The sequence below is a fragment of the Chiloscyllium punctatum genome, chromosome 14 (assembly GCF_047496795.1).
Source record: "Chiloscyllium punctatum isolate Juve2018m chromosome 14, sChiPun1.3, whole genome shotgun sequence".
NCBI classification, from domain to species: domain Eukaryota; kingdom Metazoa; phylum Chordata; class Chondrichthyes; order Orectolobiformes; family Hemiscylliidae; genus Chiloscyllium; species Chiloscyllium punctatum.
In genome coordinates, this window is record NC_092752.1 from 32053361 (window position 1) to 32068105 (window position 14745).

General features: G+C 38.4%; 1 protein-coding gene across 1 annotated transcript in view; it reads right to left on the reverse strand.

Annotated features, from left to right (window-relative positions):
• Positions 1–929: 929 nt before the first annotated feature.
• pgrmc2 (progesterone receptor membrane component 2) overlaps positions 930–14745 on the reverse strand; it is a 46082-nt gene continuing 32266 nt past the window's right edge. The window contains exons 2-3 of the mRNA XM_072584153.1: positions 5430–5585; positions 930–2272 (exon numbers count right to left, since the gene is read on the reverse strand). Of these exons, the coding sequence (XP_072440254.1) occupies positions 2175–2272; positions 5430–5585 (254 nt within the window). The 3' untranslated portion in view covers positions 930–2174. The remainder of the gene's footprint in view (positions 2273–5429; positions 5586–14745) is intronic.

The window sequence follows — 14745 nt, forward strand, 5'->3', positions numbered from 1 at the left end:
CTTGATTTTAATAAGGGATTAAGTGCTTAAGAGGATAAGGATGTACTTTTATCAATGGGTGTTTATTTATGCAGAAAGGTCTGTAAGGAAACTTAAAACTTTATTTCATCGCAGCTTGGCTCCAAGACAGTCTGTGGTGGATACTGGGTAGCTCAGCATAGAGGATGCAAGAACAACATTTGGCATGGGTTGACAAGAGTTTGCAATAAGATGGCATAGAAATGTAAAGGGCAAATGGAGGGGGTTAGAGGGACATAGGTGGGCAGTTGTTTGGGATGAGGCAAGAATGAGCTGTGAGGGATCACAAACTTAATAAATCAATAGCACAACTGAGACAATGTCCTCCAGCACTGAGGATGGACTTTTCAACAGCTCACCTCAACATTTGGTAGCTTCCGTGACTATCACCTGAGCAGGCCTGACACCAAAGCCCACTCCCCTCCCCATAAGCAAGTGACAGATTAAACAAAAGATTGAATAATGTGATTAAAGGCATGTGAAAAAGATTAATATAGAAGCTAAAGATTACCGATTTAAAAGATAAGAAACAAGAATTCACCAATCAAGCTTTTCTTCGTCAAACATTTGGGCTTTTAAGAAATTACTGATGGCACTAAACTGCAAATAAAATGCTATTGCAGTCTTGAATAGGTAGCTAGCGATTGCACTAATAAAAAGCCACAAGCATTCGGATAGTCAGCTGCTGTTACGCATATACCATAACCCCACATTTGGCACTGAATTGGATCCTATTCATCCTGTAATTTAAAGACAAGGCAGTGCTTTACCCAAATTTACAAGTACAAATTATTTGAAATAAACTTTCATATAAATAGTCTTTGGTAAAGATTAAATACTTCAGCAAATGTAATTCAATGCCAGTAACAAAGATTTTAAGTAGTTTCCAAATAAATCACCATCAGACCAGATTAATAACCAATTGTTTATTGTGTAATATCCATCTGATCCACCATTAGCTATAGTTTCGGTTCAAGATTTTGCACTCCACATGAAGCAAGGTCCAACTGGTTGTAATAAGTTTTCATCAAAACAGTTGCACATATATTTACAAAATTCGCAGTGCCTTATCAGCTCAAATTTTTTTTCCTATCCCACACAAGCTAAATAAAGTATTCTCCTCTTCCAAAGAAAAGAACTACTCCAAACAAGGAAGAAAAAAAATGCAATGCGGGTTTCAGACTGTGACAACACCAAACTGTACAATCATTACATAAATATGGCAGTATCAGTGGATATGCTAGTTGCACATACATTAGCACAAGTGGACCTTTCCTCCCATTGTACCAAGGCAACTCATACTACAGGCAATGATAAATAGAGATCTACGGGCAATGGTTGGTTTTCATTTTTGAACACTATTACAGCATTGGCTCAGGTCTGGGGAAACTGATTCACGATATCTCAAGTAGAAGTAGAAAAGTAATCAAAATAAGGCACAATGAATATTACCTACATTTCAATAAATGGAGGGGAACTTGACTTCAGTGTTACATCATTGTAGAGAAATATAATTGCGTAACATTCAGTGGGAATAAACCACAACATTTTGAAACTGAGCCAGCACAGTTAGCAGTACCCCCCTATCCTTTGATTACAATATACTGATTTACTGCAGTTTTACAAAGGAAAAAAACCTTTAAAACTGCATTGTGCAGAGTATTCAAAATTCAAATCTGAACCCTAGCTGTTAGTAGTACATACTACTTACTGCTTTACAGTTAAAGCAAGATCACTGGTGATTGTAATGTTGCTGTACATAAAAAAAAATTGCACAAAACAAGGATCTCAAGATGAAGAAGCCTTGTTCTATTACACCCAGTTTACGGAATCTTTAAATATTAATGACGTCAGATGGCTGAAGCCCATCTCGCTTCCACCAGCAAACAAAAGACCCAAGATAAATCAATTCCTGGGTATTCTTCTTTTTGCTAACATGGACATAACCATACCTGACTTATACAACAACTGCAAAAAAATGTTGGCAGCATATACTGGACATATTAATTAAAATCTTCACACAGGATATTTATCACTTTTTACAAAATATATTTTGCATTCAATTATTTGTAACTTGTGAAGAAAAAGAAAGCTGCAGAAATTTGAATAAAATGGGTTGCAGCACGGAAGGCCCTCACTTTGGTTGCTGAACAGTTTTAGTCCTGTTTCGAGTGCTCCTTAACATCTTCCTCATCTGTATATTCTGATGGTTCATCCCATGGTTTCAGCAGCCGACCTATGTAGTCATATTTTTCTGCAAATGAAACAACTAAAAAGTTCAACATCATGCTTTTTAAAAATTCAATTATATCTTTGTCACAAAATTGGCATACATTGGCAAAATAAGTTCAGATGTTTTAATTGCTGTCTTTTAGGAATACAGGCATTTGACAACAATCTTTTCACTTGAGTGGACAACTGCAAAATGACGATAAAGGACAGGGAGAGGTACAGCAGGAAAGGAGTGAGGAGCAAGGGAGGAGAAAGGAGTGAATGGGGAGGAGGCAGGGAGGGATTAGGAAGAAAGCAGATTATCTGTTTATTATAATGTTTGCTTATTAAGTTTACTTTGCACAAACTGACTGCCACTAGGCAGCGAAGATTACAGTTAAAAAGCACTTCATTGGCAACTTCAATTTGCCTACCTTTTCCCATTGCTCTGCAGGTTTCTCTTCAAAGAAGTTCACCTAATTCCTTTTTGAATACTTTGATTGGTCCTGCCTTCAAAATGCTCTCAGGCAGTACGTTCCAGACACAAAACTCATGGTGTAAGGATTACTTTACTGATGCTATTATTGGTTCTTATGCCAATTACTTCAAATCTGTCTCCTCTGGTTCTCAATAGTTTAACCAATGGGAATAGCTTTTTGTGGCTGGGGACCCTAAAACTAGAGGGTATAAGGTGAGAGGGGAAGGATTTAGAAGGGACCTGAGAAACAACTTGTTCATGCAGAAGGTGGTGCATGCATGGAATGACTTTCCAGAGGAAGTGACAGAGGCGGGTACAATTACAACATTCAAAAGCCATTTGGATAAATACATAAGTAGGAAGTGTTTAGAAAGATATAGGCCAAATTCTGCCAAATGGGATTAGATCACTGTAGGATATATGGTCAGCATGGACAAGTTGGATGAAGGGTCTGTTTCTGTGCTGCATAACTTTGACTGTAAGGCACTTTGAGATATCCTGCAGATCTGAAAAACGTTAAATCAATAAAAATCTTCTCCTTTTTAAAGGAAGAAAAGCAAATTTAGGTAATTAAGCAGCTCTCCATGGGTAGTTGAGTGTACCTACATTACTTCATTTGTAGCTTGACATTTTTTTCCCCCCTTTCCTAGTCCTGCTTTCCAGTTTCCTGTCCACAAACTGATTCTCAAATCCACGCTATTTTAACTTCAATACCAAAAGTCCCAATTTTGTGCAATAACTTGTGTACAATAACCAGTGCTTTTTAGATACTGAATTGCACTGTAACCAGCAGCTCCCCTTAACCTTTATCCTAATTACATTCTTTCGAAATTATAGCTTTGCCTTCCTGATGCTCACTCTACTTCAGATAACTATGCTTTTCTAAAGCATATTACATTCAAAACAACAGCCTCGAGAATTTTGCCTACTGCCAATGTTAGGTTAACTGTTTATAATTGCCTGCTTTCTCTCTTTATTCCTTAACGATGCACTGAGGTTTCTACCTTCTAGAACCTAGGAAATTCTGTAAGATAGAAACCAATGAATTCACTAACATTGTCACTGACTTATAAAACCCATCAGGTCCACAGGAGTTTTACCTATTAAATCCCATTAATTTCTCCAGTGGCTATTGCTTTGCTTATAATCATTTCTTTAAACTTCACATACTTACTGGACCCCTGGTTCTTCATTATTTCTGGACTATATTTTGGATTTTCTACCATAAAGAATTATAAAATATTTGTTAAATGTTTTGCACTATTTCCCTATTTTGCATTATACAGTAATTACACCCATCGTTAATGGGCCCACACCTTTTTATTAATTCTTCATGCTGACAGAAGTCTTTTTTGCATGATTTTCATTGGCCTGTTCTTATTTTCTTTCCTCATCGATTTCTTGGTCCTCCTTTGCATAATCTGAAATCTGCCTAACCTTTGGGTTACTGTTCTTGGTTTTATTATACACAACTTTGATCTAATACTACCTATAATTTATTAGACACTAATGACCAATATTTCCAATGGTGTCTTTGTGCCCTAAAAGGAGTGCATATATCTGCAAAGTATATACTAAAATTCTTTCAATGGTAACCACCGTTTGGCTACTGTGGTCTTTGAACAGCTTCTTAATCTACCCTAACCAGCTCACTCAAACTCATGTAGCATGCATTTAGATTTAAGATCTGAAATGTGTGCTCCACTAAAAAAAAAATTCCATAACATTTTGGTCACCCATCTCTAACCCTTTACTACATGGTTATTAACTAACCATTTCACATTCAAAAGCTGAGTAACTAACCTCTTTATTCATAACATCAATGACATACAAGCCAGAAGTCTGATAGAACATACTTTACCACTTTTAAATAATCAACCTCCACCATTTGTGGAACACAGTCGCCTTTAACTTTCAAGAACCTAAAGTTCCTTCAATAGTATCTTATATACCTTCAACCACTACTACCTATAAGAAAAAGTGCAACATATGTATGACAACACCATCACATACAAACTCTCCTCCAAACCATACATGACCATGACTTGCAAGTATGTTGGTCTTTAACTATTAGCAAATTAAAATTGTGGAATTCCCTTCCTAATACCATTGTTGCATGAACTTACCCTGCAGCATGAACTTCAAAAAGTAACTCATCACACCACCTTCTGAATGACAACGAGGGATAAACAAAAGAAGAAACTGGTCCAGCCAATGACATTTATCCCAAGGCAGATTAATACCCCATCTCCTATACTCAAAACGTGAGACCAAATTCAAAGAATTATGTACCTGAACCATAGTTTCTGTCCGACAATACTACCCAAGCCCTACTTGCAATTTATCCAAATTAAACTCCATCTGCCACTTTGAGCTCAATGACCCAATTGATCAAGATCTCTTTGTTATCTTAGATAATATGATGGGAAATCAGTCAAGTGTTGCCTCTGAACCATGAGGCGGCAGTAATTCTGTGAATGGGGGCGGGGACGACATTTTGAAAGCTCTTATATGGAACGTCCCTTCTGCACTTTGATCCCATCCAGTAATTTGCTCCATAAATCATTTCAGATCAAGCTTTCATAATTTCTCAATTTTGTTTTGAAGTATAAAAATTAAATCAAAATTTATTATAATTTACAGTGAAACAGCACAAACAACACAGACTTTGTACAACTGACGCTATTGCCAAATGTGGCAGTGTAAGATGTTCAATACTTGCCCATGAACTGCATCTCCCATTCTCTAACACTTTCCATTTGTACAGCATTTAAATCAGACAGATCATCAAATTCATCCCTCAGAGCTTCTTTATCAAGACAGAAAGTAGCCAATCCTCTCGAGGCATCTCGGCCAGCAAATATGCCATAGGGACCATCTATTTGAAAAGAAATTCAGAAACAGAACAGAAATTCATTGAATTGACAACTGAAAACTGATTTTATCCCAAGCTTCTAAGAACAGTAGCTAGTAAAAATTCAAGATTCTTTAATTATCTATAATTCCTCTACGCAGTTTAACAATTAATTTTCTACCCATTTATTCTGAATATAAAAAAGCTGTTAAATATAACAGGCTATAAGTAAACCCAACCCCCACACATTTGCTTCTTCAAATCCTTTATTTCATTCATGTGAAGTACATCAGATTCTTCCTCAAAATCATTCTTACAGTCTCTAGAATAACTTTTCTTGAATAGTCCATATTTTACTTCATTATTTAACTGGACAGTATTAATAATATTGTTCCATTGTTTAATTTACTTGGAATATAGAAACAGGACTATCAGCCTACTGACCCAATTCCTGTAGAAACAAACATTCCTTCAACTGAAAGGATGAGTTCTAAAACCTAAAAAGTGTTGAGGAATACTGAAAAGACTAAAGCATAACCACAACACAGTGGTTGAAAAAAAAATCTAAGTTGCAATGGGCACACCAACAGGCTTGGGTGGAAGGTCTGAAGAGTAAAAGATTCGAGAATAAGAATTTAACAATTCTCAAATCTCAAGAATGTGTTTTGGTCTGATAGTAGAGAAACAAACTTGTTTATAGTAGGGCCAACAAACAGCTCCTGCTGCTCGATTTACAAAACATGTTGACTTGGTTAAGCATTCTCATAAAGCAAAACTGAAGATGATCAGCTCCAAAACAAGGCAATTCATTAAAAAAAATTCGGAACATTAAAGGCTGAAGATTAAAGCAATGCAATGAAAAAATCCCACAGAAAGTGGGAAAGCCCATCTTGCCTCAACAGGATATCAAGTACATGCTCAAACAAAATCTATTCAGTTGCCCACATGCATATAGATTTGTAACATCACTTTTCCAAAACCCAATCTAGTCTGAGCTGTAACAGATGTATTTTGATGATGTGATGAGCAAAATTGGCTGTCAGAGACCACTTATTATAGGTCAAGGGCATCACAGCAAAAATTCTGAGCAGCTCTCAGCCCAACCATTATCATCTGTCTCAACAATCAATTTCCCACTTGAGCACAGAAATAAGGTTGTTCCTGACTGCCCAGGTTCTGCAATTATGAAACAGCTTATCTCAACCTGGACAGTTTGAATAACACTTGAGGCAATAAGTGGCTGAATACATTTGTGCATCATCCACCAACTGCCAAACTAGACCAGCCATAAGAGATGGCTTCAACTTGAGCACTCGACAAACATGTGGCTCATCTTACAAGCCCTGAGCTTTTTCCTGTCATCTACAAAGTGAAAATCAGGAGAATGCAGGAATACTGAACAAGCTGGGTGTATCAACAGCAACCAATTAGCATCATACCGTCCAGGATAATGCATTGTCTTTGATCAGTGCCCTTACCCACATCCATCACCACTGACATGCCACAATGGATGTACAATCATGTATTTTATCGTTATTAAAAGACAGGAGAAAGCATTTGATCCACTTTGTTAAAAACTGTAAAAAGAATGGATTAATATTCCCTCTAATATACAGAAGTAATTTTTGATTGCTGAAATGCTTGTGTTGAACTGTAAACACTAACTAAAGAACAAATAAAAGATTAGCAAAGTCACATGGTCACATTCAGCTTAAGTTTTCTCCCAAGTTACACATCATCCTGAATTGGGCAAACAGCACTATTCCTTCATCACCAGAGGTCAAGATCCCAGAATTTCCTACATGACATCATATTGGAGCATCAGTGCAAGAAATATTTGAGATCAGGGGAGTGCTTGCTGACATCAGAGCCTGGTCATAGGTGTAACTCAACTGTATAAGTACAGTTTTATTTGAACACCTGTGTCTGGGTGCACATCTCAAGTCGTCATCAAAATGCTGATATCATGACATTTCCAAAGGAGTACGTCGTGTGTTCCAACATGTTGATGTCATTGAAGTTATGCATGTGCATTTAAAATCAGAACAGACAAAAGATTAAAGAGAATAGGCACAATTTTTTTTAACTGTTGTTATATTTCTAGATGACATTACATTGATGCAGGGAAACAGGATGCAATCTGCTCTGACTAGAGGTAGTTAGAATGGGTTGAGGGGGGCTATAAGGTAGATGTAGTCGATAGGTGGATGAATAGCAGGTCAGTTTAATGCCTACCTAGGAGTTTCAGTAGATTTTAAAACGCTAACTTTCTCTGGGTAACTATTCAAAATTACATGATTCAGAATTCTGACTTTAAAGAAATCTTCTGAAGGTTCCAAATGCAGGGGGAGTACACATTAGAAAATTCAATTTCCCTGGCTATTAGTACAGAGCATGATGTGCCTTGTGAATATATAGAATCACCACTATAAATTCAGGCTATGCTGCTCCAACAAATCCTTGGCCATCGGAATACCTGGCCCATTAACACAATTCTTTAGAAATTTTTCAAAAGAAAGGATATGACCCATTCTCCAATATTTTGAATAGCATTTCTTTTAGAGACAGTATTTTAAAACCTACTACTGTAGTGAATTCTCTCCAAACACTATGAACCATTTAATGGAAGACAGTGTCTCAAAACCTTGCAGTGTTGCAACTCACTGAGGTGACATGTTGGAAATCAAGCCATGCTCTCAGTCACCACAAAAGATTTTTTTTAAATCAAAGTAGGCAGTTACCAATTTACCCATCGCAGACCCACATGAACAGAAAGCATGAAGCTGGTTTTGATACATAACAAGAATTACTATTATTACAATTAAATAGATTCTAATCACAATTAAACAATGAACTGTCGACCAATTAAAACTCTTAACTCTCCTCAAAAACTTCCCAACACACACAGACAAAAGAAACATTGACTTTATGGGTGATGGGGTTAAAAAAAACTGGGTAAACAGCTCAATAGCATTATTCCAGAGTTCACGGAGACAATCCATTTGCTTCTCAGGACTTTCTATTCTCTAATCTATTTTCTCCAATTTCTTTTCACTTCTTTGCAGAAGGCACACCAATTGGTTCACCGAATACAAAGGCTTCTAGTTACTAGTTAAAGGTCTATAGCAAAGAGTGGGAGAAAATAATGAGTTTGCATGAGATTGCAAATATTTTCACTGGAGAGATATGGGTACAACTTTCCCTTTCAGAGGTCCGAAGGCCGTACACTGTACTGCTCACACGCACAAGCTGTTCGACTACCCAGAAACCAGATTTGTCATCAGGCTAATGATCTTTGGTATCCATAGCTGGTCATGATTCCACAAACCAATCAGCTTCTGGTAGCCAAATCTCACTATGTACACACCCTTGTGTAAATTATCACAAGTTACCTTTAATTCAGCTACTCAAGAAATCTCAATCAAATACTGAAACAATTACCTAAATCTCATTTCACGTAGCAACCAGAATAAGACCCCTCAAATAAACAAGTTAAGCCTCAAAACTCAACTTAGCTATTACCCAATTACTAGTGGAATTTGGCTACAATTCCAACCAACAGTTCTGTCTCTGAATATCCAGGGTTTGATCTTTGTACTATGTTGTTCTTCAGAGTTCGCTAATGAAGTTGAAAACTTACAAGATTTTCGACCTTGTGAAGTTTCTGATGTGACATTATTGATGGTCCTTTAGGTTTATTCATCCACATCACCTGTTATACTTCTGAAGCCATCAAGTCCAAAGCTTGCCTTTTATAAGAGTAACTTGCCTATTCCTTGTTACATTCAGTGTGAAGTGTCTTCTCTCTCCCAAGAAATGGCTTACGTTGCTTTGATTCCCTCTTCCTAGGGATGCTTAATTAACATGATGCTTTAAATTCCTTTAAAGAGTTTGGTCTTGTCTCTTTCATCACAGAAAACAGTTTATTCCAGAAACAGTTCTTGCTGACTCTTTCAATTCCTGAACAGTTATTATAATTCTGAAGTTTACAATATCACACTGGTGTCTTGCCTTCTCCTCTTTCATTTTCCTCCAGTGCACAGCAACAACAACCAACACAGGGCTTCGGGAACTGCCCTTTTAAAAATACAGTAATTTGTTCCCAAGTCCTTTGTTGTAAATAGTCCTTTTCTCATTTCAGTCCACAACCAAAATCAAAGGAAAATCAAAAGATGTGGTCTTTACAAGACTAATTCACATGTGGCAACAACAAAATAAAGTACAACAAAACAGAATCAACTAAAATACAGTCAGCTGCATTTTGACAATTTGATTTTCAGAAGAACAAAGAAAGTTTACAGCTCAGGAACAGGCCCTTAGGCCCTCCAAGCCTGATCCAAATCCAGTCTAACCTATCATCCAATTCCTAAGCGTCTATATCCCTCTGTTCCCCACCTACTCATGCATCTGTCCAGATGCACCTTAAATGAATCTACCGTGCTTGCCTCTACCACCTCTGCTGGCAACGTGTTCCAGGCACCTACCACCCTCTGTGTAAAGTACGTGCCGTGTATATCCCCCTTAAACTTTTCACCTTTCACCTTGAATGCGTGATCTCTCATTATTGAATCCCTCACCCTGGGAAAAACCTTATTTCTATCTACCCTGTCTATACCTTCATGATTTTGTACACCTCAATCAGGTTCCCCCTCAATCTTAACCTACTCAACCTTTCTTCATAGCTAGCACCTTCCATACCAGGCAACATCCTCACAGACGTTCCCTGCACCTTCTCCAAAGCATCCACGTCCTTTTGCTAATGTGGCGACCAGAACTGGACACAGTTTTCTAAGTGCGGCCGGACTAAAGTCTTGTACAATTCTAACATGACTTGCCAGCTCTTATACTTAATACCCGGTCTGATGATGGCAAGCATACCATATGCCTTCTTGACCACTCTATCCGCCTGTGCAGCCACCTTCAGGGTACAATGGACCTGAACTCCCAGATCTTTCTGCTCATCAACTTTTGCCCCAGGCTCTTCCATTTACAGTATAGTTCTAGAATTAGACTTCCCAAAGTGTATCACCTCACATTTGCCTGGATTGAACTCCATTTGCCACCTCTCCGCCCAACTCTCCAGTCTATCTATATTCTCCGACAGTCTCCTATGCTTTCTGCTACTCCACTAATCTTTGTATCATCTGCAAACTTACTGATCAGACCATTAATGCCCTCTTCCAGATCATTTATGAATATTAGAAGGATAGAGACAAACTTAAATTATTTTCTACTTTTGTTAATCCTCTTGAACATTTACTGTTTTTCCTGAAATAACATAGCTGCATTAATCCATCATTCCCTTGTTAATCTACTTATTAAATCCAACTTGAAATGACACTCCATGTCTCCTTGTCAGCTGACCAGAGTTTGGAGTTAAATTCCACCACATAATGAGTTACCCACAATTCCATCAGTATTAAAGCAAAACTGACCACATCAGAGGTTGCTGATTGTCATACTGTTTTAATAATCCATCTTTTTGTTTTTTGCCTGTCAGGCCATCTACTCAATTCACCTTTTAACATGGTGGCTTCTGAAAATTTAAGTCAATTAGAAATAGTGATGTCGTCCCGGTCTCCCCCCCAACCTCAGTTGAAACAAAACCCTCAGACACATAGTTTTACCTCCTCCATATCTATTCTGGACCCTGGAGGGAGAGAACGATCACACATGTGCTCTGGAAGAGCAGGCTCCTGATGAATTATACAGTCACCTTACAGGGAGGAGCATCCAGATAAGGCAACATACACATTGATCAGCAAGTGTCAATAGCAAAGATTCAGCCAATTGGTGTTACACGATGAATGTTCTTAACCTTAACTGGCTTCACATAATGAATACTTTCCCTTGTTATTCACCTTGTTAAACTGATCTTACACACTGAATGCTTCCAATATTGTTAAACAGCTCTACATAATGAAAAGTTTTCCACCTGGTTAACCTATTACCCCTGCCTCCAGCACCCTATTGTTAACTAAGTTCTTATCGGAGTCATGCTCAGCTGAACCATTTGTATCACAAAACTCTAAACTTAACTCTCTCCCTACCTGCTTATACCTTATACACATAGCCCATGATTACAATTTCATTAGCCACTTCATTAGACGTTATTGAAGGAGGTTCCTACAATTGTACTTTATGTCCTCGAGAACCGAAAATAATCTCTCAAATGCTCATCTGCATTAATCATGCTACTACTTTACCATGTTTCAATGCATGTCCCATTTTTCTTTTTGATAGTGTTGCTTAATTTACTCATTCCATGTGCGCACATTTGTACGCATGCAAGTGCAAGAAATATTGATCAGCACTTCATTCAATGCCTTATAGATATATTCTTTGAACACAACATGCAGTCTTCCAGAATTCATGCTTACATACATGAATTCTTCCAGCATTGTGCTGGAGAATAGCTACCCACTTGCTGCTCTGCTTTCATGCTACAACTTGAAGCAAGGCACCCTGACCACTTTAACATCAGGATTCTGAGAAGTGGAATCAATTTCCATGTTTATCTAGCTAGAATGTCTCTATTTTACATTCATAGAATTAATAGAATAAAAACAAACTATTCAAGTCAACATAATTCACCAACAAATGACAAGGGAATCTAATCTACAAGACACTGTCAAATGTTTTCATTAGCAAATATTATGCTCTCATTTGTGAAGAAAGCTACTTGTATAAATTTCTACAGTCACATTTTACCAAAGATGGCACTACGATAGTAAAGAACAATGGAAAGTTATGACAAGTAGCAATTTGGCCAACTATCCGTATTGGCTACCCAGAGCTAGAGAGTCAAAGCCCATTGTTCTAGTTCATAACTCATCACTTTATAGATGATAGCACTTCAGGTGCTTTTCCATAGAACACAGAACAATACAGCACAGAACAGGTCCTTCGACCCTTGATGTTGCACCGACCTGAAAACTATTCTAAGCCCATCCCCCTACACTATCCCATCATCATCCATGTGCTTATCCAAGAATTGTTTAAATCTCCCTCATGTGGCTGAGTTAACTACATTGGCAGGCAGGGCATTCCATGCCCTTTCCACTCTGAGTAAAGAACCTGCCTCTGACATCTATCACCCCTCCATTTGCAGCTATGCCCCCTCATACAAGCTGACGTCATCACTGTCTACTTATCTAATCCTTTGACAATCTCGTATGTCTCTATCAAATCCCCTCTTACCCATATGCCTTTTGAATGAGAACAGACCCAAGACTCTCAACCTTTCCACATAAGGCCTTCGCTCCAGACCAGGCAACATCCTGGTAAATCTCCTCTGCACCTTTTCCAATGTTTTTACATCCTTCCTGTAATGGGATGACCAGAAGTGTACACAATACTCCAAGATTACAGTTACACTAGCATTTTGTACAGTCGCAACATGACATCGTGCCTCCGGAACTCAATCCCTCTACCAATAAAACCTAACACATTGTATGTGTTAACAGCACTATCAACCTGGGTGGCAACTTTCAGGGATCTATGTACATTGACTCCAAGATCCCTCTGCACATCCACACTACCAAGAATCTTTCCATTGACCCAGTATTCTGCCTTCCTGTTATTCGTCCCAAAGTGAACCATCTCACATTTATCTGCACTGATAATTCATTTACCACCTCTCAGCCCAATTTTGCACATTATCGAAGTCCCACTGCAACCTGCAACATTCTTCCACACTCTCCACTACTCCACCAACTTTAGTGGCATCTGCAAACTTACTAACCCACCCACTTATGCCTACGTCCAAGTCATTTATAAAAATGACAAACAGCAGTGGTCCCAAAACAGATCCTTGTGGCACACTAGTAACCAGATTCCAGGCTGAATATTTTCTATCAACTATTACTCGTTGCCTTCTCACAGAAAGCCAGTTTCTAATCCAAACTACTAAATCATCCTCAATCCCAAGTTTCTGCATTTTCTCCAACAGCCATGTGGAACCTTATCAAAGGCTTTACTAAAATCCATATACACCATGTCAACTGCCCTACCCTCATCCACATGCTTAGTCACTTTCTCAAAAAAACTCAATGAGGTTTGTGAGACACAACCTGCCCTTGACGAAACCACGTTGACTACTTGCAATCAAATTGCTTGCTAGCTAGATGATTATAAATTCTATCCTTATAATCCTTTCCAAAACTTTTCCTAGATGTAAGGCTCACTGGTCTATAATTACCTGGGTCATACCTACTGCCCTTCTTAAACAAGGGCATAACATTTGCAATCTCTATTCCTCTGCTACTAAACCTGTAGACAATGAAAGCTCAAACATCAAGGCCAAAGGCTCCAACATCATCTCCCTAGCTTCCCAGAGAATCCTCATAAATCCCATGTGGCCCAGGGGAATTGTCTACTTTTGCACATCTTCCTTACCAACCTCGATCCTTTCTAGTCTAATATCTCGTATCTCATTCTTCTCCTCTACAATGTTCTCCTTTTCCTGAGTGAAAACCGATGAGAAATATTCGTTTAGAACCTCTCCTATCTCCACAGGGTCCACACACTACTTGCCACTTCTGTCTTTGACTGGCCCTATTCCTAGCCTAATCATCCTTTTATTCCTCACATACCTATAGAAAGCTTTAGGGTTCTCCTTTATTCTACAGATAGCTTTGGCAAATAAAATTAAGGAGAATCCAAAGGGGTTTTACAAACATATTAAGGACAAAAGGGTAACTAGGGAGAGAATAGGGCCCCTGAAAGATCAGCAAGGTGGCCTTTGTGTGGAATCACAGAAAGTGGGGGAGATATTAAATGAATATTTTGGGATATGGAAGATATAGACTGTAGGGAAATAGATGGTGACATCTTGCAAAATGCCCAGATTATAGAGAAGGAAGTGCTGGATGTCTTGAAACGGTTAAAGGTGGATAAATCCCCAGGACCTGATCAGGTGTACCCGAGAACTCTGTGGAAAGCTAGAGAAGTGATTGCTGGACCTCTTGCATCTGGCACACTGGGCCTTGATATTTGTATCATCGATAGTCACAGGTGAGGTAATGGAAGACTGGAGGTTGGTAAACGTGGTGCCACTGTTTAAAAAGGGCGGTAAAGACAAGCAAGGGAACTATAGACCAGTGAGCCTGACCTCGGTGGTGGGCAAGTTGTTGGAGGGAATCCTGAGGGACAGCATGTACGTGTATTTGGAAAGGCAAGGGCT